Source organism: Ursus americanus, chromosome 20 (assembly GCF_024610735.1).
Source record: "Ursus americanus isolate L20-20 chromosome 20, mUrsAme1.1.p, whole genome shotgun sequence".
Lineage (NCBI taxonomy): Eukaryota > Metazoa > Chordata > Mammalia > Carnivora > Ursidae > Ursus > Ursus americanus.
The window spans coordinates 35,403,740-35,429,739 of record NC_142146.1 but is presented as its reverse complement, the minus strand read 5'-3'; the positions used below and the strand labels follow the sequence as shown (position 1 = coordinate 35,429,739).

The window sequence follows — 26,000 nt, the reverse complement described above, 5'->3', positions numbered from 1 at the left end:
GCTATGAGCCTGCTTCTCCCTCTCCTACTCCCCCTGCTTGTGTTCCCTCTCTCTCTGGCTGTCTCTCTCTCTGTCAAATAAATAAATAAAATCTTTTTTAAAATCTTTTAAAAAAAAGAAATGAAAAGATGCTAAACAACAATATAAAAACTTACAAAAGTATGAATCTCACTGCTAAAGGTGACTATAAGGACAAACAATGTAATAACACTCTAACGGTCATGCACAAATCACTTTAACAGTAGTATATAAATCAGAAGACAGAAAGAGTAAGGATAACTCTAACCACAGAAATTTGTTACTAGAAACAGAATATAGAGAAAAATAAAATCTGTCAGCAATCACATAAAGTAGAGTTGGGGGAGTAAAGTATAGAGTTCTGCAAGCAATTGAAGTTAAGTTGTCATCAGCTTTAAAAAGATTGCTACAGCCACAAAATGTCCAATACAAACCCCATGATAACCACACACCAAAAAAAAAAAGTACAGTAGATTTACAAAAGATATAAAGAATCAAAACACACCACTATTTTTAAAAATGAGATTACAAAGACAACAACAAGAGAGAGGAACAAGAGAGCCAAAAAAAAAAGACAAAATAATTAACAAAATGTCAATAGTAAGTCTTTACCAATCATTAACTACTTTTAATATAAATGGACTAAACTCCCAACCAAAAGACATACTGAATTGGTAAAAGCACAAGATCCAATTATATGCTGTCTACGAGAGAAACACCTTAGATTTAAGGAAACACAGAGTTTGAAAGTGAAGGGATAAGAAAGATAGTCCATCCAAATGGTTACCAAGAAACAGCATACCAAAACTTATGGGATGCAGCAAAAGCAGGACTAAGAAGAAAGTTTACAGCAATAAATACCTACATTAAAAAAGAAGAAAGATCTCAAATCAACCTAACTTTATACATCAAAGAACTAGAAAAAGAGTAAAGCCCAACGTTAGAAGAAAGAAGGAAATAAAAAGATTAGAGCAAAAGTAAGTCAAATAGAGAATAGAAAAATAATAGAAAAATCAACAAAACTAAGACTTAGTTTTGTTTGAAAAAACTAACTAAATCAACAAACCCTAGCTTGACTAAGGAAAAAAAAGAGAAGATTCAAATAAATAAAATCATAAATGAAAGAGGATACATTACAATGGATACTTAAGAAATTTAAAAAATTAAAATAGAGACTATACTTTATTTTTTTAAGATTTATTTATTTATTTGAGGGGGGAGGGGCAGAGGGGGAAGGAGAGAGAGAAGCCTCAAGCAAACTCCCACACTGAGGACAGAGCCCGACATGGGCTCAACCCCACAACCCTAAGATCAGGACCTGAGACAAAACCAAGAGTCAGATGCTTAAACGACTGCACCACCCAAGCACCCCTGGAGACTATACTTTAAAAAAATAAAAATAAAAAGAATCTTAAGGAACTATTATGAACAATAGTACACCAAAAAATTGGATAACATAAAAGAAATAGATAAATTCCCAGAAACATAAAACCTACCAAACAGACCAATAACAAATAGGGAGATTGAATCAATTAATCAAAACCACTTAACAAAGAAAAGCCCAGGACTAGATGGCTTCATTAGTAAATTGGTAAATTCTACCAAACAGTCAAAGAAGAATTAACACCAATCCAAAAAGTAGAAAACAAGGGAACACTTCCAAAGTCATTTTATGAGGCTAGTATCACCCTGATACTAAAGCCAAAGACACCACAAGAAAAGAAATACTAGCAAACCAAATTCATCAACACATTAAAAGGATTCTGCATCAGGACCAAGTAGTATTTATCCCTGGGATGTGAAGATGGTTCAACATATCCAAATCAATCAAGGTGATAGACTACATTAACAGAATGAACGATTAAAAACCACGCGATCATCTCAAAAACATAAAAATAAAAACCATATGATCATTTCAATAAGTACAGAAAAAGCATTTGAAAAAATTCAACATCCATTCATGATAAAAACTCTCAACAAAATAAATATAAAAGGAATTTACCTTAACACAATAAAGACCATATACGAAAATCTCACAACTAACACCATGGTCAATGAGGAAAAACGGAAAATTTTTCTTGTAAGATCTGGTACAATACAAGGATACCCACTCTCACCAGTTCAATACAACGTAGTACTGGAAATCCTAGTCTGAGCACTTAAACTAGAAAAAGAATTCACACACACACACAACCTTATACTCTCCTAAATGGCACAAAAGAATCAGCAGTTAATCAGCCTCAAGTCCCAGCCTAAGATCATGATTTTATTTCCACAAATAGTGACTTCTATTCCTCCAGAGAATCACACCCTACACATAAAGAAATAACTGAAGACATCCATGTTGGTCTATAATGGCAAAAAAAAAAAAATCCTCCAAAACAAACCATGTAAAAGTGTTGAACATATTTTTTAAACATTCTTATAATTTATCATAGAAAGGTACAGACATAAAAATAATAAAAAGAATAAATAGTTATTTGAGGAAAGGAAGTTCTAATACATGACTAGTGGAGTTTCAGAGGGAGGAAATAGAGAAAATGGAACGGAGGGCAATACTCATGGGGCACCTGGCTGGCTCAGTCAGTGAAGCATGCGGCTCTTGATCTTGGGGTTGTGAGTTCGAGCCTCATGTTGGGTGTAAAGATTACTTAAAAATAAAATCTTTTTAAAAAAAGAATGCTCATAACTAGTGAAAGAAAAAATCATTTATTTAGTCAATATATGTTTTTGAGTGTCCAGATGCAGCTGGCAGTGTTCCAAAACTGGGGATACAGGAGAGCAAAACCATGTTAAAAAATCACTGCCATCGGGGCACGTGGGTGGCTCAGCCGATTAAGCGTCTGCCTTGGGCTCATGTCATGATCCCAAGGTCCTGGGATGGAGCCCCTCTCTCTTTCTGTGTCAAATAAATTTTAAAAATCTTAAAAAATAATCACTACCACCATAAGCTTATACTTGATAATATAGAGGGTAAACAAGAGAAATACAATGCACACCATGTTAAATACCCTTATGTGCAAAAGACTAAGGGGAAGCAGAAGGTCAGAGGTTACCATTTTAGATGATATATTCAGGAAAAGCCTTGAAGATGGAGCGTTTAACTCAATAATGGTCACAAAGAAGTCAGGAGCCATGCAGATAGATAGGTAGGAAAAAGGCAATTGCAAAATTTGTGATTATACCTGTCCATTTCTAGGAAAAGCATAGAGGCAGTCAGAGCTATAACAGAAGGAACAAGAGAGAGGGTGATAGGAAGTACAGTATGACAAAACATAGGTGGAAAGTCCAGATCATATAGAGAGAGCTCTGCAGACCCTTATATAAAAACATAGGCTTTGACTGAGTGAAATTGGAGGCATCTGAGCAGAGGAGTGACATGGTCTGACTTACGATTTAATAGAACCACTCCAGCTCATGTGTGGAAACTAGCCAGGAAAGAAACAAAGGAAAGATGCAAGGATGGGGTTCCTGGCTGGCTCAGTCAGTAGAGCATAGGACTCATGATCTCATGTCATGAGTTCCAGCCCCACACTGGGCATAGAGATTACCTTAAAAAAAGAAAAGAAAAGATGCAAGGAGACCACCTAGGAGGCTTCTACAGTAATTCACTGAAGGGATGAAGGTGGCAGCAGGGGGTTAGTGAGGGGGTGGTAAGAAGGGCTATGGTCCGGGATATCCAGGTGGAATGGATGTGATATGTGAAAGAAAGACGCCCAAGGATAATTCCAAGTTTTTGGCTTGAGCGACAGGAAGGAATTGCCAATTACCATGATACAGAACATTTTTAAAAGATCAGGTTTGGGGCACCCAGGTGGCTCAGTCGGTTAAGAGTCTGCCTTTGGCCCAGGTCATGATCCCAGGGTCCTGGGATCAAACCCCATGTGGGGCTCCCTGCTCAGTGGGGTGTCTGCTTTTCTCTCTGCTGCTCCCCCTGCTCATGTTCTCTATCTAGCTAGCTATCGATCATAAATAAATAAATAAATAAATAAATAAATAAATAAATAAATAAAATCTTTAAAAGATCGGGTTTGAGGAAATATGAGGAGTTCGAGTTTAGACCTGAAGTTTGGACTGCCAACCATTAGATTGATATACATAAAATTAGCAATAGACAACCATCTTGACCTACAAAAATGAAAATTGCACATGGTTCAACTTAATAGATATCCAGGAGAAAATGCTGACAATGCAGTTGCATTTGGTGGGAAAGGAAAAGGAGGGAGACTCATGTTTGGGGGTCACCAACATGCAGATGGCACTTAAAGGAAGGCAGTGAAGGTTGACAGAAAAAAAGATAAGGCCAAAAAGGGGTCCTGGGGTATTTCAACCCTCACAAGGAGAAGCAAACAGCTAAGGAAACTGAGAGGAAGCCAGAGACAGACTGGGAAAGTGTGAAGTCTTGGATGCCAAGGGGGGAAATGTTTAAAGGGAATAGTGGTGGTGTAAGTTGTTGCTCATAACTCTAAGATGAGAACTGAGAATTAACCATGGATTTCCTAATGTGGGAACCATTGATGACCTTAATGAGAGCATTTATAGATGACTGGCATGGACAGAAGTCTGATTAGAGTGGGTTCAAGAGCAAGTGGAAAAAGGAAAATTAGAGAATACAAGCACAGTTCACTAATCTGAGAGTTTCGGTGTATGAGGAAAAAGAAAACTGATATAGAAACTGGAGGAGAGGGGCACCTAGGTGGCTTCCTCGGTTAAGCGGCCGACTGTTGATTTCAGGTCAGGTCATTATCTCAGGGTTGTGAGACTGAGCCCCATGCTGGGCTCCGTGCTCAGCAGGAAGTCTGCTTGATATTCTCTCCCTCTCCCTCTGCCCCTCCGCCCCCAAATAAATAAATATTTAAAAGAAAGAAACTGGAGGAGAAAGTCACGTCAACAGAGTTTTTGTTGAAGATGGAGGACTTTACCTCTCAATTATATATCAAAGATACTGAATTGGTAAAGGTAGTAAAATTTGATGGTGCTGGACAGAGAGGAGGGGATTCCTAGAGTGATGTTCTTGAGGAGGCAAAGTGAAATGAGATGAACTATACAAATGGAGGAAGAAGACTTTGCTAGAAGCACAGACATATCATCTATGGGAAGAGGACAAAAGGCAAAACATACAATCCCAGTGGAGCTTAATGAGATGTGATTATGGGAATTTTGGAAAAAATATTTGATTGCTTCTATTGTCTCAGTGAAAAAGAAAAAGGTGACCATCTAGTACAGAAAATAAGGGATAAGGTATCAGAAGTTTGCAGAGAGAAGAAAGCACACAATGTTCATCTACAAGAGTGAAAAAGTGAATGAAATAGAACAACATAGTAAGATCACTGGGCAGCAATTAGTAGCCTACTTGAGGTTGCTGATCATGAATTTAAAGTAAGACCAGTCAGTGGGGTTGAGTGTTTTTTTCCAGCCCCACTCAGCCGCACAAATGTAGCCACAGAGTAACATAATGTATTAACCAGCAAAGCAGGTAGCAGGAAAGGGAGATGAAGATATAAACATGACAACAATTATAATGACTGTCCATGGAATTTAAATTCCAGTTAAGAGGGAAGTGAGGACCTGATGGTGTTGGTTTCAGTGAAAAGGTGGTAGGATCAATGGATTTTTCCAGAGGGGCAGAAAGACGGATAGAATTTGGATATTTAAAGGACTAAGCTAGAAAGTTAGGAGGTGGTGCTCTGAGAATACAATGTTTGAAACTGTGATTATGGAGGGGTTACAATTTGGAGTAACGACAAGATCAAGAGTATGAGTCAGTGAGGAGAGAAGATAAAATTATTGATCATTAAGAGAAGTCGGAGACCAAGATTTGGGGGCGGGGGGATCCATGAGCATATTAAAATCACCACAAATCATACCAGAGATAGAATGAGTGAGAATTATAGCGAATCAAAGCTAAAGTCTTCAAAGATTGTGATAGAGACATTTGCTACATATACATTTGATAAATGATTGATACGGAGTATGTCTGAAACGCAAGTTTTTTAAACAATATTTTGATTATTTACAGATTGTGGTAATACTATGAAGGCCATAAAGAGAGTGATGAGATAGAGTGAACAGAGAAAGCTATTTCCAATAAAATGCTCGGCAATGGCCTTTTTGAGAAGGTGCTATCCAAGTTGGGCTCTGACGAGGAAGGTATCAGAACTGCTTAAAATTGAAAGAAGTGTTGAAACTCACTTTTTAAATTAAAAAAATAAAAGATAGGAACATTTCAAAGAAGAAGATATAAGAATGGCCAATAAGAAAAAAGGAAAAAAGAGTGGTCAATAAGTATATGAAAAATGATCCACCCTGACTGGCAATCAGAAATGCAGAATGAAAACACAATGAGAGCATTTTACTACACCAGATTTAAGAGTCTCGCAGTAAGAAATGTTTGCAAGGATGTAGTGAAATAAAAACATACTCTGCTCATAGAAGTGTAAACTATGAAAACCATTTTGTGGAAAAAAAAAAAAACCAGAGGGAAGCATTACCTATTAATTTGAAAAGACACACATAATACCAATTAGTTTTCTATTCCTAGGTATATACAATAAACATATGAGTAAAGAGTCCATGATCTAAAACTAGATTAGTCTGCATTTGATTCCCACATCAAACCCAACTAGGGATCTAATTTTGGATAACTCAGCTCACCACTTCCAGTGTCAGCTGTTGTGAAGACTGAAAAGATCATTTGTTTTAAATAGGGCAGGAGGGAACTTTTGTGGGTGATAGATATGTTTATGGCATTGATTGAGGTGATAGTTTCATGGGTGCTCACTTCTTCCAAATTCAGTTGTATACATTAAATATATACAGCTATCTACATGCTAATCATACCTCAATAAAGTGTTGGGTTTTTTCGTAAAGAAAAAGATCACTTTTGTAAACAGTAAATGGTGGACATGTCATAATAATTGCTCAAGAAAACAAGTTAATTATATTATTTTAACTGCTATTGATATTATTAATGAAATTTTATAACAACCTTAACCTCTGGAAGAAAGTTCCACAAATATTTTACTTTACTATTAAAACAGAAGTTTTCCTAAAGAGAAATCAGTATTTTCCATTTACTCCTGAAATGATAGACCCAGTCCTAAAGAAATTTTATAAAGCATTTGGGTAAGTCCATTTTACTAGGGGTGAGAGGGGTGGGAGTAGGGAGGGCGGGTGGGGGGGGTGATCTCTTTGAGAGGTCTTTTCTCTAGAATGGATGAAACCACAAGAAAACATTAGTCCTAAAGGTGAACAATGTTTTGAGTTTTATTACTGGTATATCTTCTTTTTTCTAAGAATGAGTTACACATGTGTCCTGCCTCCTTTATAAGAGCCCCTGAAAGTATTTCCTTAGCCACAGCCTCAGCTATTGGGCTGCACAGACACCGTGATCTCTAGGGGGCGGAGCCTCGGAAGGGGCGGAGCCTAGTCTGACATTTTACGACTCTGGTTCCGCAGGCGTCACTTGAATTATCCGCGCAGATCCGTCAGTGTGAGAAACCTGGGATTCGAACGCCCGAGTCTGAGCCCTCCACCCGTGCTGCGAAGCCAGAACCCCAGGACTGCGGGCCTCCCAGGAGGCGCCTCCAGAACTCCAGGCACTGTCTCTGCGTCGCCGGGCACCGCTCCCCGCCGCCCCCGGACGCCTCACCTGTCGTCCAAACCTGTCACTGCGTGCAGGACCCTGTCCCTCACACCCTCCGCCAGGCCCCGGGAGCGCCGCCCGACGCGCCGTCCAGGTGATGGGCAGCCGGCCCCGCAGCCCCAGCGCCTACCCTGAGCTCTGCTGGGGACCGCCGCCCGGAGGACCCCGCCCTGCCAAGCGCCGGCGAACCGAGGAGCCCGCGGGCCTGGAAGGCCTGGAGGGGCCGCCCGCCGCCGCCGGCGCACTCACCTCCGTGGTGGTCCTGGCCACGGGCTGTGCCCTGCAGCTGCTCCTGGACGACGTGGAGCTGGTGCTCGAGCCCCAGGCGACGTCGGCCCTGCAAGTGACCCTCGGAGAGCTCTCCCTCGTGCTGGTCCCCGAGGCCCTCCTCAGCTCGGGAGGGCAGGGCCCCTCGCCCGCCGGCCTAGAACACGGCGCTTTCCGGAACGCGCCCGGGCACCAAGTCGCCGTCGAGCAGGGATTCTTCTGCGCATCTGTCCCAGAGGTGGCCGCCCAAGAAGAGGCCTACGAGGAAGACGCGGACCCCGAGTTCCTGCCGCCTGGGCTGGACCCCGCGGCTGGCTCCGTCCCTGGGCTCCGCCCCCACCCGCAGGGCCCCAAACCAGATCCCTGGCCTGGGGCCCCCACCCCTCGTCCAAAGAGACGCTCTCCTCTTCGCTACTTCAGCCTGGACGCCCACCTTCTGGAGCCCTTCCCCAGCTCGCCACTCCAACCTCTACCTCCCTCTCCGAGTCCAGGTCCCCAAGTGCGCCCCCAGCGCCCTCCGGGTCCCTCTCGCAAGGCCCGGAGACGTCTGTTCCGGGAATGAACTGCTCCCACAATCCCTTGCCATCCAGTGGGCACCTTCTACCAGCCGCTGTGTGTACATTGCACAACCTGCAAGAATCGCCAAGCATGAATCACGGACAGATGCTTTTTTGATGCAGGCTGCATTGCAAAATTTTGGATCAAGGCGAACCGAAACATCTGAAAGGAAATCACCTCAGCAACGACATGCTGCTGGAAATACAGTGTACTTCCAGAAATCCGAAATGCTGCTTAGGTTGTTTTCTCTATAAGGTTACACTTAAGTAGCTCCATTCTCCTAGTTTTGCACTTTTTTCTAAAAACCCATCCTTTCCCCAGCACCCTACCACTGCACCTCTTCCTCCGAAATTTGAGTAATTACTAAAAAAAAAATTTCTTAGAGAGTTTTGGCCCCAGTGTCCTTACTCGTTTATGACAGCCTTGCCATTTTGACTTTTTGGTGGCTGGAGATGCTTTTGGGGAATCTGACAAATAGGTGTATGTGGACAAATGTTTGCTGGATACAAAACAAAACACAGAATGAGGAGCCATGATCATGTGCCCTCCTTTTCTTAATGAGAAGGTTATCAAATGTTATAACTGTATTGCTCGGTTGGGGGGGATTTTTCCCAAAAGAACCAACTCTTTGGCATTATTTTCTTCCACTATATTTTTAATGTAATTCTCCTGTGCTGGAAAAGTTCATAATTCTAAAGACTGTGTTTTGATAGTTCTAAGATCCTGGATATATTTTGTACATTGTTACTGGCATATAGAAATAATTTGTTGTTTCTGGCATCCAGAAAAATGATTTGATTTATTTAATGGCTTATCTGTAGATTATCTTGCTTAACTAATGAAGACAATAATATGTCCAAAATAATGCGAATATTGTCTCTCTTTTTTTCGACAATCCTCTTACATTTTATTTTTCCTTGATTTTTTTATTGGATATTACTCCAGTTCCAGGTTAAACAGTATGGTTGTTGGGTTATGCCTTGTATTAATGCAAGTGCTTCTAAATTTTACCATAAAGCATGATCAACATGTTACTACACATTCACAAAATGAAGGATAAAAATCATATCTTCTCAACAGAGACAGAAAAAGCATTTGACAAAATTTCTCTAAATCTACCTTGACATAATAAAAGCCATATATGACAAACCCACAGTTAACATCATACTCAATAGTGAAAAGCTAAAAGCTTTTCCTCTAAGATCACACACAAAACAAAGACGTCCACTCTCACCACTTTTATTCAACATAGCACTAGCAGTCCTACCCACAGCAATCGGACAAGAGAAATAAATAAAAGCTATTCAAAATGTTGTGAGAGGGGGGCGCCTGGGTGGCTCAGTCGGTTAAGCATCTGCCTTCGGCTCAGGTCATGATACCAGGGTCCTGGGATAGAGCCCCACATGGGGCTTTCTGCTCACTGGGGAGCCTGCTTCTCCCTCTACCTCTGCCTGCCACTCTGTCTGCTTGTGCATGCTCTCTCTCTCCCTGTCAAATAAATAAAATCCTTTAAAAAATAAGTAAATAAAAATATATTTTAAAAAATGGTGTGGAAGAAGTAAAATTGTCACTATTTGCAGATGACATGATACTATATGTTAAAAAAACCCTAAAGACTCAACTAAAATAAACTATTAGAACTAATAAATGAGTTCCATTAAGTTGTAGGATACAAACTAAAATACAGAAGCCTGTATATTAGTTGTGTTTCTGTACACTAATAACAAAGTGATACAAAGAGATATTAAGAGAACAATCCCATTTACAATTGCACCAAAAAGAGTATAATACCTAGGAATAAACTCAATCAAGCAAGTGAAAGACCTGATGAAAGAACTTGAAGATGACACAAATAAATGAAAAGATAAACCAAGCTCATTGATTGGACAAATTAATATTGTTAAAATATCTATACTACTCAAAGCAGTCTACAGATTCAATACAATACCTATCAAAATACCTGCAGTATTTTTCACAGAACTAGAATAAATAATCCTTTTTTAAAAAAGATTTTATTTATTTGTAAGAAAGAGCATGAACAGGGGGAGGGGCAGAGGGAGAAGCAAGCTCCCACTGAGCAAGGAGCCAGATATGGGGCTCAGTCGCAGGACCCTGGGATCATGACCTGAACTGAAGGCAGATGCTTAATCAACGGAGCCACCCACGCATCCCTAGAACAAATAATCCTAAAATTTGTATGGAAGCACAAAAGACCCTGAATAGGCAAAGCAAACTTGAGAAAGAAAAAAAAAAAAACAAACAAAGCTTGAGGAATCACAATCCCAGGTTTCAAACTATACTACAAAGTTATAGTAATCAAAACAGTATGGTACTGCACAGAAAAGGACACATCCATCAACAGAACAGAATTAAGAGCCCAGAAATAAATCCACACTTATATGATCAATTAATCTATGACAAAAGAGGAAAGAATATACAATGGGGTAAAGACAGCCTCTTCAATAAATAGTTCTGGGAAAACTGGACAACTACATGAAGAAGAATGAAACTAAAGTACTTTCTTATGCCACAAAGATAAACTCAAAATAGATTAAATACCTAAATGTAAGACCTGACCATAAAACTCCTAAAAAAAAAAAAAAAGGCAGTAAACTCTTGAACATTGGCCTTAGCAGTACTTTTTCTGGATCTGTCTCCTCAGGCAAGGGAAACAAAATGGGAAAAGATAATTTCAACACACATCAATAAAAAAGAAGTTCCAAAACTCAATAACATCAAAAATGGCAAAAGCATAAACACACATTTCAAAGAAGATGAGACATGAATGGCCTATATATATACACAAATGTGATCAATTGAGTAGTCAAAGAAATACAACATAAATACATAATATCATTTTACACCATCAGATTGGAAAATGTTCAAAAATCTAACTATACTAAGTGTTGGCAAGGATGTGGTGCAAAGGGAATGCTTACCCACTGTTCACAGAAATATAAATTAGGACAACTAATTAAGAAAGCAGTTTGGCATTAACTATTATTGTTAGGGGGCCACACACTACTACCTAGCAATTACACATCTAGTGTGTTTGCCATAAACATATAGGTAAAAAGTCAAAGATCTCTGTTTAAAACTTAAACATGTTGGGTTTTAATTCCCAAATCCAACACAAACCAAGTATTTCATTTTCTCAAATTTCCTTTCTTTCCTATGAGTTCCACTAATGAGGACTGAATAATCTAATTTTTTAAACACTCAGTGAAATAGAAGTCAGACAGCAAGTCTGAAAACAAAAGGTTAACCTTATGATGTATTTTGCTACTGTTATTAATCATTACCACAGTCTGGCCTCCAATCAAAAAACTTCCATTAGAATTTTTTAAAAACTGCAGTTAGTTTCACTTGATTATCTTTTAAAGCTTTTTTATCACAGAAAATTAGGATTTCTAATTTCTCTTCTGAATGAAAAGAATTCCAAGAACCATGTGAGCGGGGCAAGGAAGCAGTGATCTATGATGAAGTTAAGGCTTTTCATAGCTCTTCGAAAATCTTAGAGGACATTAGACATAGACTATTTCTTAGAGTAAGCAAGCACTTTTTGACATTGTATTTTGGCTATACACCTCGGCCCGCCAAGAATAAAGGCAATAACCCCCTTTGGGACATCCAAGAAGTACTCTCCTACATTTTCTTTAAAACCAGAAGCTATTGGGGCGCCTGGGTGGCACAGCGGTTAAGCGTGTGCCTTTGGCTCAGGGCGTGATCCCGCCTTATGAGATTGAGCCCCACATCAGGTTCCTCTGCTATGAGCCTGCTTCTTCCTTTCCCACTCCCCCTGCTTGTGTTCCCTCTCTCGCTGGCTGTCTCTATCTCTGTCAAATAAATAAATAAATAAATAAGTAAGTAAGTAAGTAAGTAAGTAAGTAAATAAATAAATAAATAAATAAATAAATAAATAAATAAATAAATAAATAAATAAATAAATAAATAAATAAATACAGAAGCTATTGCTCTGCACCAAACCTAATCCCGGTTGCCAGGAGGCAGGGTTTATATTGAGACCGCCCCCAGTCACCTGACTCCTCCTATTAACAATGCAGTGTTGACCCGTCCGCGGGAGGATTTTCAGATTCTGAAGCGTGCGTTTGGGCGCTGAGCCACTAAAACCCGGACTGCGGGCCTCCCAGGAGGTGCCCCCAGAACTCCAGGCACTGTCTCTGCGTCGCCGGGCACCGCGCCCCGCCGCCCCCGGACGCCTCACCTGTCGTCCAAACCTGTCACTGCGTGCAGGACCCTGTCCCTCACACCCTCCGCCAGGCCCCGGGAGCGCCGCGCGACGCGCCGTCCAGGTGATGGGCAGCCGGCCCCGCAGCCCCAGCGCCTACCCTGAGCTCTGCTGGGGACCGCCGCCCGGAGGACCCCGCCCTGCCAAGCGCCGGCGAACCGAGGAGCCCGCGGGCCTGGAAGGCCTGGAGGGGCCGCCCGCCGCCGCCGGCGCACTCACCTCCGTGGTGGTCCTGGCCACGGGCTGTGCCCTGCAGCTGCTCCTGGACGACGTGGAGCTGGTGCTCGAGCCCCAGGCGACGTCGGCCCTGCAAGTGACCCTCGGAGAGCTCTCCCTCGTGCTGGTCCCCGAGGCCCTCCTCAGCTCGGGAGGGCAGGGCCCCTCGCCCGCCGGCCTAGAACACGGCGCTTTCCGGAACGCGCCCGGGCACGAAGTCGCCGTCGAGCAGGGATTCTTCTGCGCATCTGTCCCAGAGGTGGCCGCCCAAGAAGAGGCCTACGAGGAAGACGCGGACCCCGAGTTCCTGCCGCCTGGGCTGGACCCCGCGGCTGGCTCCGTCCCTGGGCTCCGCCCCCACCCGCAGGGCCCCAAACCAGATCCCTGGCCTGGGGCCCCCACCCCTCGTCCAAAGAGACGCTCTCCTCTTCGCTACTTCAGCCTGGACGCCCACCTTCTGGAGCCCTTCCCCAGCTCGCCACTCCAACCTCTACCTCCCTCTCCGAGTCCAGGTCCCCAAGTGCGCCCCCAGCGCCCTCCGGGTCCCTCTCGCAAGGCCCGGAGACGTCTGTTCCGGGAATGAACTGCTCCCACAATCCATGGCCAGCTGGCTTCAGGCACTCGTGATCCTCCATGACACACTGAGCACACGCCACCACTCAAAGATGAAACATCTTCATCGCGGACAGCCGGCAGCTGCGGTTTTTGTTTTTGTTAGTTTTTGTTTTGTTTTTTTAGCTAAAATGTCTTGATCGGTAGCAGGGAAGGATATCTAGATAGATAGATAGATAGATAGATAGATAGATAGATAGATAGATAGATAGATAGATAGATAGACAGACAATAGATAGTAGATAGAGAGATAACTTCTGGTAAGGACCTTTAGCACAGAGAATAGACCACATATAGCCAACGACAGATTTGTAGATCCCTTGCCTGTGCTTGCTGCATGGGCTGTTTCTTCCATCTCTATCATCTTCAGCCAACCCTATTCTCGCTTCAAACTCATGTCATTTTTTCCCCAATGTATTCCCTTTTTCCATCACCTCCCAAAGCATCTTTCCTTTCTCTCCATCTCACTTTTTTCCTTCCCTTTGTAATTGTGAATTTGCCTGTATGAATTCCCCAATGTCCTTGGAGGTGCTTCTGATCACCAATTTTGTTTTATTTTTAGTATGCACAATATTTATCAAGAAGAGCTTTATGAAAAAGATGCCAAGTAAACAGCAGGGAGAGAGGGATAAGTTGAAGTGCTGCAGATCCAGTGACAGCCTCAGCAATCTCTTTGGAAGCTCTGGAGTTAGAATGACTGGTCAGAGTTGTCCCAGGTAAGGCTAGAATAGCCCAATTCCCTCATCAATCAGCCGTTGGGTGTGAGGGACCAGGGAATAATCATAGCCCAAGGCAAGGCCACTTTCTTCAGCTGAGACGCTTCTAAAGGGGATGACAGTTGAAGGCTGTCTGTCCATAGCACTCCTAGCGCTTATGGAAACAATCCTTATAGAAGAGGAATCTGCGGTGCATCACACTGCCCACCACAACATCATAATGTTGATTCTATTTATCATAACATTCTTCTCCATTTATTCTGATCTTTAATTATGACTAGCAATAAAGAAATTATAATTTTCTTCATTTAGGTCTTTAATATTTGGATGAAGTCTGATCACCAATTTTCTTTTTCTCTTTCTTCTTGCTTTCCAAACTCCTTTCCATGGACCTGGTCAATCAAGATAAATGCATACTGAATAAATAAATGAATACATGGCACACAAATGTAATGCATTGGGCTTTTGGAAAATATTTCTAAAATTAGAATTGAAAAAAATAGTGAAAATTATATTTAATGAAAGGAAGAAAGGAGAAGCTATGACATTGTTTCATTACAGAAGCAGACTGTACAATATCATATTCTCCTGTAGTTGAACAATCAAATGGGTATTTCTTTTTTTTTTTCAAGTTTTTATTTACATTCCAGTTAGTTAACATACAGCATAATATTAGTTTCAGGTGTACAATATAGTGATTCAGAACTTCATACATCACCCGGTGCTCGTCACAACAAGTGCGGTCTTTAATCCTCATCACCAATGAACATCCACCCACCCCCTTCTGATAACCACCAGTTTGTTGTCTATAGTTAAGAGTCTTTTTCTTGGTTTGTCTCTTTCTTTTTTTCCCTTTGTTCGTATGTTTTGCTTCTTAATTTCCACATATGAATGAAATCATATGGTATTTGTCTTTCTCTGACATATTTCACTTATCATAACACTCTCCAGCTCCATCCATGTCATTACAAATGGCAAGACTTCAGTCTTTTTATGGCTGAATAATATTCCAGTGTGTGTGTGTGCGTGTGTGTGTGTGTGTTTGTGTGTGTGTGTATCACATCTTCTTTATCCATTCATCAGTTGATGAACAGATAGACTATTTCCATAATTTGGCTATTGTAGGTAATGCTGCTATAAACATCAGGGTGCATGTATCCCTTTGAATTAGCATTTTTGTATTCTTTGGGTAAATACCTAGCAATGTGATTGCTGGATCATAGGGTAGTGCAATTTTTAACCTTTTGAGGACCTTCCATGCTGTTTTCCACAGTGGCTACACCAGTTTGTATTCTCATCAACAGTGTAAGAGGGTTCCTTTTTCTCCACATCCTCGCCAACACTTATTGTGTTGTTGATTGTAGCCATTCTAACAGATGTGAAGTGATATTTCATTGTGGTTTTGACTTGCATTTCCCTGCTAAGTGATGTTGAGTATCTTTTCATGTGTCTGTTAGTCATCCAATGTCTTCTTTGGAAAAATGTCTGTTCATGTCTTCTGCCCATTTTTAATCAGATTATTTGTTTTGGGGGTGTTGAGTTTTATAAGTTCTTTATATATTTTGGATACTAGCCCTTTATCAGATATGTCATTTGAAAATATCATCTCCTCCAATGGGTATTTCTGAATTTCATGGCAGTATGGGCTTTGCTTTGCTTTCCCCTCAGGGTGAGAAGAACAGCTACTTAGTAGAAGGCACTAGCTTCACAGCATAGACATTTGGCCTAATATATTATTACGCATTTTTTCATGCTTATGGGCCTACCACCCAAAATTGGCAGCTCTTATTTCTGAGCTCTTATTTCCTTAATGTCTTTTTTCCTACAAGAGAGTAAATTATTACAGATAATGTAATCATATCCTTCGATCTCTATTTCCTGTCCCCTTCCTCATTCCCAGAGGATTCTGGGTATCATTCTAGTCAATATATGAATGCTACAAGTACACATGTATAGATATAAATAATCAATATTTATGTTTATGAACAATTAAATTTACATAACTGGCATCGTGTTCTTCAGTTTACTTTTTCCCTCCACTTCGTTTAGAAATCATGCTTTATAAATACAGTTGACCCTTGAGTAACATGGGTTTGAATAGCGCGGGTCCACTTACATGTGAGTTTTTCTTCCAATACATATAGTACAGTACTGTAATGTATTTTTTCTCCTTATGATTTTCATAAGAACACTTCCTTTTCTCTAGCTCACTTAATTATACCAATACAGTATATAATACGCATAACATACAAAATATGTGTTCAATCAACTGTTTATGTCATCAGTGAGGCTTCCAGTCAACAAGAGGCTATTATAGTTAAGTTTTGGGCGAATCAAAGTTATACACAGATTTCTGACTGCGTGGGGGTCGGCAACCCTAATCTCACTGTTCAAGGGTCAACTATATATATATATGGTTCATTTCTCCTAAAGATTTCAGTTTCCATCATATGAATATACCATATTTTATTCATTAATTTATTAATGGATATCTGTGTTCACAGTTTTTAATATTACATACTGTAGTAAATATCCTCACACTTGTCATCTTATGCACCTGAGAAAGAGCTCCTATAGGAAATATACCTAGAAATTGTATTTATGGGTGGTATGAGATGTACATTTACAGTTTTATAAGATATAACCAAATTGTTCTCTAGAGTGGTTGTAACAATTTAAACAGCCTCTGGCAGTCTTTCACTGCACTGTATCACCAAACTTTAAATTGCCAACGGTATCTCATTTTTTAAAAATATCTTACCAATTACTGGTAAGATAATGCAATTTTTTGTGTGAATGGGAATAATACTTTAAAAATAATTTCAGGGGCACCTGGGTGGCTCAGCCGGTTGAGCATCTGCCTTCGGCTCAGGGTCTCATGATCCCAGAGTCCTGAGATCAAATCCTACACTGGGCTCGCTGCTCAGGGGAGAGTCTGCTTTTCCTCTCCTTCTGTCCCTCCTCCCTGGTCGTGCTTTCGCTCTCTTTCTCTCTCTAAAATAAATATATAAAGTCTTTTTAAAAAGATAAAAAATTATTTCAGACAGGGCGCCTGGATGGTTCAGTTGGTTAAGTGTCTGCCTTTGGCTCAGGTCATGATTCCAGGGTCCTGAGATCGAGTCCCACACTGGGCTCCCTGCTCAGTGGGGAATGTTCTTCTTCCTCTATCCCTCCCCCTGCTCGTGATCTCTCTCCCTCACTCTCTCTCTCTAGTAAATAAAAAAAGAAGTTTAAAAAAAATAATTTCCAGATATATTTTCATACACTGCAAATCTTACTGTCTCTCAACGTGTCACTCTTTAAATCTGATATCTTTACCCTTTTTGGTGTGGAAGACAAGTACAATCTAGATTAAAGCAGTTAGCTGTCAGTCTAGAGTTTCAAACTGACTCCTTTTAGCCCATTACTATACAAATATGAGAATCACATTTTCTCCAGGTAGAAAAAGTGCATCTTAATTTCCTAAGCAAAATATCAACAGCCAATTTTGGAAGTTTGAACATACAATTTTCATAGAAATCATTGTGCAGGAAGGATGAAGGAGTTCTTTTTTGTTTGGGTTTGGTTTGGTTTTGGGTTTTTTGTTTATTTTTTTGTTAGTTTCAGAAGTAGAATTTAGTGATTCATCAGTTTCATATAACACCCAGTGCTCATTACATCTAGTGCCCTCCTTAATATCCATCACCTATTAGACTTTCCCTTATTCATCTGGGATTTTTTATATATTCAAGATACTAATCCTTTATTTGTTTGGTATTTATAAATATTTCTTCCAGTATAACACTTGTTTTTTAACTTGTTTAATTGTACAGACCTTTGTAATTCTCATATACTGAAATTTCACAATCCTATATAGTTTTTACTTTTTCTGTCAGTTTAAGAAGTCTTTCCCAGGAAAGATCATAAAGGTATTTCCTATGCTCTCTTCTGATAATCTTAAAGATTCCTTTTTTTTCCAATTTAGATATTTAATCTCTTAGAATTTTATTTTTGTGTATAGTTTGAAGTAGGGATTAAATTTTTTCAGATAAAAAGTCATTGCCCCAAAATCAGTTATTGAATAGTCCATCCTTTCCAGTTTGTAATGACAATTCTGTTCTATATGAATTCCATATATGATGGCAAATTAAAGACAACTTGACTTAAAAAAAAACCACTAAGTTTGCCACCAGTAGACCCTCTCTAAAGGAAATCCTAAATGATACTTCAAACAGAAGGATAGTGATCCCAAGGTGGAAGTTCTGAAAAGCAAGGGGAAAAAGAAGAACAAAGAACAAAGAACAAAGAGAGTGGCATATATATACATACAAAATATAAAATATATATAAATTTATATAAAATATAAATCTTATATATATATCAACAATAAGAAAGCAAATCAGTTCAAAGAGGAAAGCTCATAGCAATAAATGCATATATTAAGAAGCAAAACAGATCTCAAATAAACAACCTAACTTTAACCTCAAGGAACTATAAAAAAGAAGAATAACCTAAGCCCAAAGTTAATAGAAAGAAGAAAATAACAAGGATTAAAGCAGAAATTAAAAAAATAAAAACTAAAAGACAGTAAAAAAGATCAGTGAAACTAAGAACTTGTTTTTTGAACTGATAAACAAAATAGACAAACCTTTAGCTAGACTCACAAAGAAAAAAAGAGGACTCAAATAAATAAAATCAGAAATGAAAGAAATGTTACAACTGATACCACAGAAACACACAAAAAAAAGTCATGAGAGACTATTATGAATGATTATAGGCCAAAAAATTGGACAGCCTATAAAAAAAAGAATAAATTCCTAGAAACATTTAACCTACCAAGACTGAATCATGAGGAAGTAGAAAATCTGAATAGACCAATTACTAGTAAGGAGATTGAATCAGTAATAAAAAACCTCCTAACAAACAACAATCCAGAACCAGATGGCTTCACCAGTGAATTCTACCAAACATTTAAAGAAGCATTAATACCAATCCTTTCCGAACTCTTTGAAAAAATAGGGGCGTCTGGGTGGCTGAGTAGGTTAAGCATTTGGCTCAGGTCAGGATCCTGGAGCCCTGGGATCCAGCCCCACCCCCACTGGGCTCCCTACTCTGCCCAGAGTCTGCTTCTCCCTCTACTCCTTCCTCTGCTTCTCCCCCTTCTCCTCCCTCTGCTTGTGCACACACACACTCTCTCTCTCAAATAAATAAAAATCTTTAATTAAAAAAAAACTCTTTCAAAAAATGGAAGAGGAGGGAACTTCCAAACTCATTTTATGGGGCCAGCATTACACGGATACCAAAACCAGACAAGGACACTATAAGGAAAAAAAAATTACAGGCCAATATTCCTGATAAACATAGATGCAAAAATCCACAACAAAATATTAGCAAATTCAATTCAACAATACATTAAAAGGTCGTTACAACATGATTCAGTGGGATTTATTCTAGGGATGCAAATGGATGGTTCAATATCTGCAAATCAATCAATGTGATGCATCACATTAACAAGATGAAGGATTAGAAATCATATGATCATATCAAGAAAAGGCAGAAAAAGCACTTAACAAAATTCAAAATCCATTTATGATTTAAAAAAAAAAACACCTCTCAGGGCGCCTGGGTGGCTCAGTCATTAAGCATCTGCCTTCGGCTCAGGGCGTGATCCCAGCGTTCTGGGATCGAGCCCCACATCAGGCTCTTCCGCTAGGAGCCTGCTTCTTCCTCTCCAACTCCCCCTGCTTGTGTTCCCTCTCGCTGGCTGTCTCTATCTCTGTCAAATAAATAAATAAAATCTTTAAAAAAAAATTTTAAAAAACCTCTCAAAAAAGTAATGACTATATATGACAAGGCATAGCTAACATCATACTTGGTGAAAAATCGAAAAGCTTTTTCTTCAAAGTCAGGAACAAGATAAAGATCCCCACTCTTGCCATTTTTATTTTCAGCACAGTATTGGAAGTACCAGCCAGAGCAATTATTAAAAAAAGTAGTAAAAAGACATCTAAATCAGAAAGGAAGAGTTAAAACTATCAGCAATTGCAGATGACATGGTATTATATATAGGAAATAAAAAAAAAAACTCTACCAAAAAACCATTAGAACTAATCAATAAATTCAACAGAGTTTCAGGATACAAAATCAATATACAAAAATCAGTTGTGTTTCTATACACTAATCAGAAAGAGAAGAAAACAATCCCATTCATAATTGCATCAAAAAGAATAAAATATCTAGGAATATTTAACCAAGGAGGTGAAAGACCTGTACACTGAAAACTATAAGACACTGATGAAAGAAACAGCAGAAGACACAAATAAGTGGAAAGATATTCTGTGCTGATAGAAAGGATATTACTAAAAAGCCTATATTATCCAAAACAATCTACAGATTCAATGCAGTCTCTATCAAAATACCAATGGTATTTTCACAGAAAGAGAACAAAAAAATTTTAAATTTGTATGGAACCACAAGAGATCCCAAATAGCCAAAGTAATCTTGAGGGGGGAAAAAAAACAAAGCTGGAGGCATTATACTCCCTGATTTCAAACTATACTACAAAGCTATAGCAATCAAAATCGTATGGTACTGGCATAAAAACAGACACATAAATCAGAAATAAATGCATAGAGAATGCATTAGAGTCCAGAACAGAATAGAGAGCCCAGAAATAAACCCATACATATATGGGCAATTAATTTATTTTATTTTTATTTTTGTTTTATTTTTTTAGGTCAACTCTACCCTCAGTGTAGAGCTCAAACTCACAACCCTGAGATCAGGAGTCACACTACTGACTGAGCCAGCCAGGTGCCCCTGGTCAAGTAAGTTATGACAAAGAAACAAAGAGTACACAATGATGAAAGGACAGTCTCTTTAATAAATGAAGTTGGGAAAACTGGACAACTACATGCAAAAGAATGAAACTGGATCAGTCTCTTACATCATCTACAAAAATTAACTCAAAATGGATTCGAGACTTGAATATAAGACTTGAAACCATAAAACTCTGAGAAGAAAACATAGGTGGTAAGCACCTTGACATTAGTCTTAGCAAGGATTTTTTTTTTCAATTTGATACCAAAATCAAAAGCAATAAAAGCAAAAAGAAACAAGTGGGCCTACATCAAACTAAAAACCTTCCGCACAGCAAAGGAAACCATTAACAAAGTGACAAGTCAACCTACAGAATAGGAGAAAATATTCACAGATCATATATCTGATTAGGGGTTAATATCCAAAATATGTGAAGAACTCATATAACTCAATAGCAAAAAGCAAACAGAAACAATTTGATTTAAAAGTAGGCAGAGGACCTGAACAGACATTTTTCCAAAGAAGGCATACAGATGGCCAAGAGCTACGTGAAAAGGTGCTCAACATCACTAATCATAGAGAAATGCAAATCAAAACCACCTCGAGCTATCATCCCACACTGTTGGAATGGCTGTTACCAAAAAGACAAGCAATAGCAAGTATTGGCAAGGATGTGGAGAAAAGGGAACCCTTGTGCATTGTTGGTGGGAATGTAAATTGGTGCAAGAACTATGGAAAATAGTATGCAAGCTCCTCACAAAATTAAAAATAGAACTATCAAATGATCCAGCAATCCCTCTTCTGGGTATTTATCCAAAGGAAACAAAAACACTAGGGGCGCCTGGGTGGCGCAGTCGTTAAGCGTCTGCCTTGGGCTCAGGGCGTGATCCCAGCGTTCTGGGATGAGTCCCCCATCAGGCTCCTCTGCTAGGAGCCTGCTTCTTCCTCTCCCACTCCCCCTGCTGTGTTCCCTCTCTCACTGGCTGTCTCTCTCTCTGTCAAATAAATAAATAAAATCTTTGAAAAAAAAAAGAAACAAAAACACTAATTCAAAACGATATCTGCACTTTCATGTTCATTGGAGCATTATTTGCAGTAGCCAAAATATGGAAATAACCTAAGTGTCCATCAATGGATGAATGGATAAAGAAAAAAATATATATATATATACATATATATACATATATAGTTGACCCTTGAACAACATGGGTTTGAACTGTAGAGGTCCACTTACATGTGGATTTTTTTCAAGAATTACAGCACAGTACTGAAGATATATTTTCTCTTCTTTTTCATTTTCTTTTTTATTTTCTTTTATTTACTTAAGATTTTGTTTGTTTATTTATTTATTTATTTATCTGAGATTTTATTTATTTGACAGAGAGTGAAAGCAAGAGATCACAGAGACAGAGGGAGAAGCAGACTCGCCGATGAGCAGAGAGCCTGATGCGGGGCTCGATCCCAAGACCCCAGGATCACGACCTGAGCCAAAGGCAGACACTTAATTGACTGAACCACCCAGATGCCCCCGTTTCTCAGTGTTTTTAGAACAAAAATCTAATTTCTTACCAAAAACAAAAGAAAGGAAGAACAGATGAGTCCACAGATTCAAATTCTAGTTCGAGCTGCTCTGCTAACAGACTGTCACTCAAATTCTCTGTGCCTCAGTTTCCCTTATGGGAAACTATTAAACTATTATATGGGAGCGTGCTTCTGTGGAGGATCCATCAGCTGGTGTGTGTGTGCCTAGAGAACTCCAGCCAGGAAATCATTTGTCCCCCGGCTCCACAGAGACCGGGCTCTAACATGAACTCTGTTCTGAGCTGGGTTCCCCTTAAATCCGCTCATCAAGCTGAGGTTTTCACAGGCTCAAAGCCCTGCAAGCGAAGCCTGCATGGAGACCCCTGAAAACACTGGTGGGAATGAACAACTGAAACAATAGTTCCTGTCACGCTCATTAGTAGGGTCCTTTGGGCATTCCCCCCCCCCCCAGTTTTCTTCCTTTTCCTGTCAGATTGGCAAAGAGTCCAGGACATTGTTGCTTATTATCCTGTGGCCCCCTAATTCCAGTCCCATCCTCCGCCAACCTGTTCGTCCATCAAACTCAGGAGAGGGAAAGACTCACTTTCCTAGAGGCCTAGCACCCCATCCCCCCCAAACCCCTGGATACAGCATTCCAGACTCTTCCTTGCCTTCCCTGACCACCGACCATGACTATCTGGGGCAAGACTGAACAGGGAACTACAATAATAGCAGTTGGTGATGGGCACCTGCTATGTACGAACACTTCTCAAACATGAGTTCATTCAAGCTGCTACTAGTCCTAGTGTTATCCTCATTTTACAGATGAGAAAACTGGGGCTCACCAGATATTAAAATGGGGTCCCCAAAGTCTCCTAGCTTTTAACGGTGAAGTTTCACTCTTTCAGGTGAGGTCTAGAAGGACAGCAGCCCAGAGGCCCCTCCCTGGAGGTAGTCTGGTAAGGATCCTAGACACATCCTTGGCAGGCTCCTCTGTCCGGAAGCAGGAAGGCATCAGTACTTCCGGAAATCCCTCCCTGGAGAGAGTCAGGCAATGATGAAGGGGCAGGGAGGGGTAGCACCCAAAGGAGAGAACTGGTGTAAGTTTTGAAGAAAGCCTTTATGTCTAGGAAGGAATGAGTCTTAGACACACAGACTCTGGAACAATACATCATATTTCCTTGAGTTGCATGACTCTGTGCAAATCCCTCCTGATCTTGGGAACTCACTATCCCCGTCTGTCAAACGGGCAGACATCAGGCTAGATTCCTTCAGGCTAAAGCTGGGAGACATCCATGACAGGCCAGAGTAGAGGGAGAAAAAGGCATGGGAAAGAGCAGAAGAGATAGAATATGGAAAAGAAGGGCAATCTCACCTGGCAAACTCGCGCTCAGCCTGCGTCTCCCAGAAAGACTTCCTTGAATCCCACCCCCATGGCCCTTTTCCAGGCTCCAGTTTAACAGCCGGGGCCCAGAACAAGGCCTGTTCCTGCTGGAGGGAATGTTGGTGAAGCAAACTTTGAGGGAGAGAACACATGAACAAAGTGAGCTGTCTCCCCTGGGAGGCGAGCAGGTGCTGAGAAAGCCCCGTGGAATCGAGCTGACTGGACATATGAATCAGTGACGTGTGAGTACATAAGAGAGCGAGTTGGTGAAAGAAGGACCGAGACTGGGCAGCTGCCTCCCCAGAATGGGGCTTGGGGAGGGACACACCAGCTGGCTGGTTCTGGGGTTGGATGCCAGGGTCTGGAGCCCAGAGGCAGATCCAGAAATGGAGTTCTGAATGCATGCTCAGTGCCCCTGAGGCCCGACTCAGGAGCTAAGGTTTGGAGAGATGCATGAAGAAGCTGGAAAGCCAAAGCAAGTTTGTGAAGACACTCCCTGACACCCCAACTCTGTACCTTGCTAACTCCTGCTCATCCTCTCACAGTCCGCTAACCGCATCCTACTGCCTGTGCCGACTTCCTTCTCCAATTATGAACTGCCAAACCCCTTCCATCGTAATTTTCGTGAAATGACTGTCCAGCATCTGACTGCTTTCCCCACTGGCTCCAATCACTCTGGGAGGGCAGGGACAGCGCGCTGTTCCACTGAATGGCCAGCCCCAGCCTTGGGTCTGGCACCGGTAGGCACTCAGGAAATCTGTATGGAATACAAGAACGAGTGAAAGAGGGCAGAGGTGGTGGTCTGGAAGGCAGTCCGCTCAGGGCCCCAGTGGGACATGGCCTGCTGAGGATGGATGGGTGGGGAGTAGCACTCCCTGCACCCCCCCCCCAAGTTTGACCTCAGATGCACAGTGAGAGGGAGAACTGGGGATGACAGCGGCTGTCCGGAACCACTCAGCATGCTCCAAGCAGCCTGTCAGGGATTCTTTGCCCTGGCTTCAGGGCCGAGCTGGGAAATTGTTCCAACCAGCTTGCCTTGCTGGGGCCTGACATCATGCCACCCATTTTCCCGCCCTCTACTGTGGTTTGGTGATTAGGGAGTTTGCCTATGGCTCATTCTCCATCACACAAGCCCAGATGGGCCGCGCGTTCTTCCTCCAATTCGCACATGGAACCAAAACATCCTGGCCCTGGTTTTACTTTCCCTCATAAGCCCTTGCGCTTCCCTGACTGAGGGTCCTTCTGAAATCCTAGAGGTTTGTTCCCAAGCGGTGTATTCCATACACAGCTTGAAGTGGGATTACAGTAGAGATAAATAAAAGATTAGTTTCCGAGTTTCGGGACTAAATAAAGGATCAGATTCTTGGTGATTTGGAGATAAAAGGAATTTTTGGGTTTGTTCATGGATGAACCAATTCAGAAGCAGTTTGGGGCAGTGGGTGGGACCAGGAGCTCAGTTTTCCCTGGGGTCTTTTTGTGGGTCTCCTGCACTACCCACCCTAGCCATCTGGTTTCACTTCTGGGACAAGGCTGAGCCAGCTAGGACAGCAGGGAGCCCAAGTAAGGAGGCTGGTTAGAGTCTCTGACCAGGCCAGGTGTTGAATCAGGGATGGCTGAGCATAACTGGTTCTCCCCTGGATTCGGAGGGTCTTCCATGTCCCATGGGAATGTAATGTCCGGATAACACACACTGCACTTCTCTGGAAGATATTGGCATGAAAGTCATAACTCTCCAGAACATCACTAACAACCTAGGATTAAGTTAAAGCAGCTTTCTGGCATTGGATATGAGCGCTTTTAAGATTTTATTTTTAAGTAAGCTCTATACCCAACGTGGGGCTGGAACCCACAGCCCTGAGATCAAGAGCTGTGCGCTCCACCGACTGAGCAGCCAGGTGCCTGGATATACCCAGTTTTCACACAAATTTGACAGCATTATCTGTCTTCCTTGTGCCAAAGGCCTGACAGATTTGGTACAGCAAGTTAGAAGGGAGAGGAGAGAAGAGTCCCCAAAGT

General features: G+C 41.0%; 2 protein-coding genes across 2 annotated transcripts; both read left to right on the top strand.

The window, feature by feature from the left end:
• The first annotated feature begins 7,760 nt into the window (after positions 1-7,760).
• LOC123788491 (proline-rich protein 23A-like) lies at positions 7,761-9,373 on the top strand. The gene has a single exon (XM_045791953.2). It carries the CDS (start codon positions 7,761-7,763, stop codon positions 8,490-8,492), a length of 732 nt encoding a protein of 243 aa, XP_045647909.1. The 3' UTR covers positions 8,493-9,373.
• Positions 9,374-12,804: 3,431 nt separating this feature from the next.
• On the top strand, positions 12,805-13,536 carry LOC123788489 (proline-rich protein 23A-like). Its single transcript, XM_045791952.2, has one exon. It carries the CDS (start codon positions 12,805-12,807, stop codon positions 13,534-13,536), a length of 732 nt encoding a protein of 243 aa, XP_045647908.2.
• Positions 13,537-26,000: the final 12,464 nt, after the last annotated feature.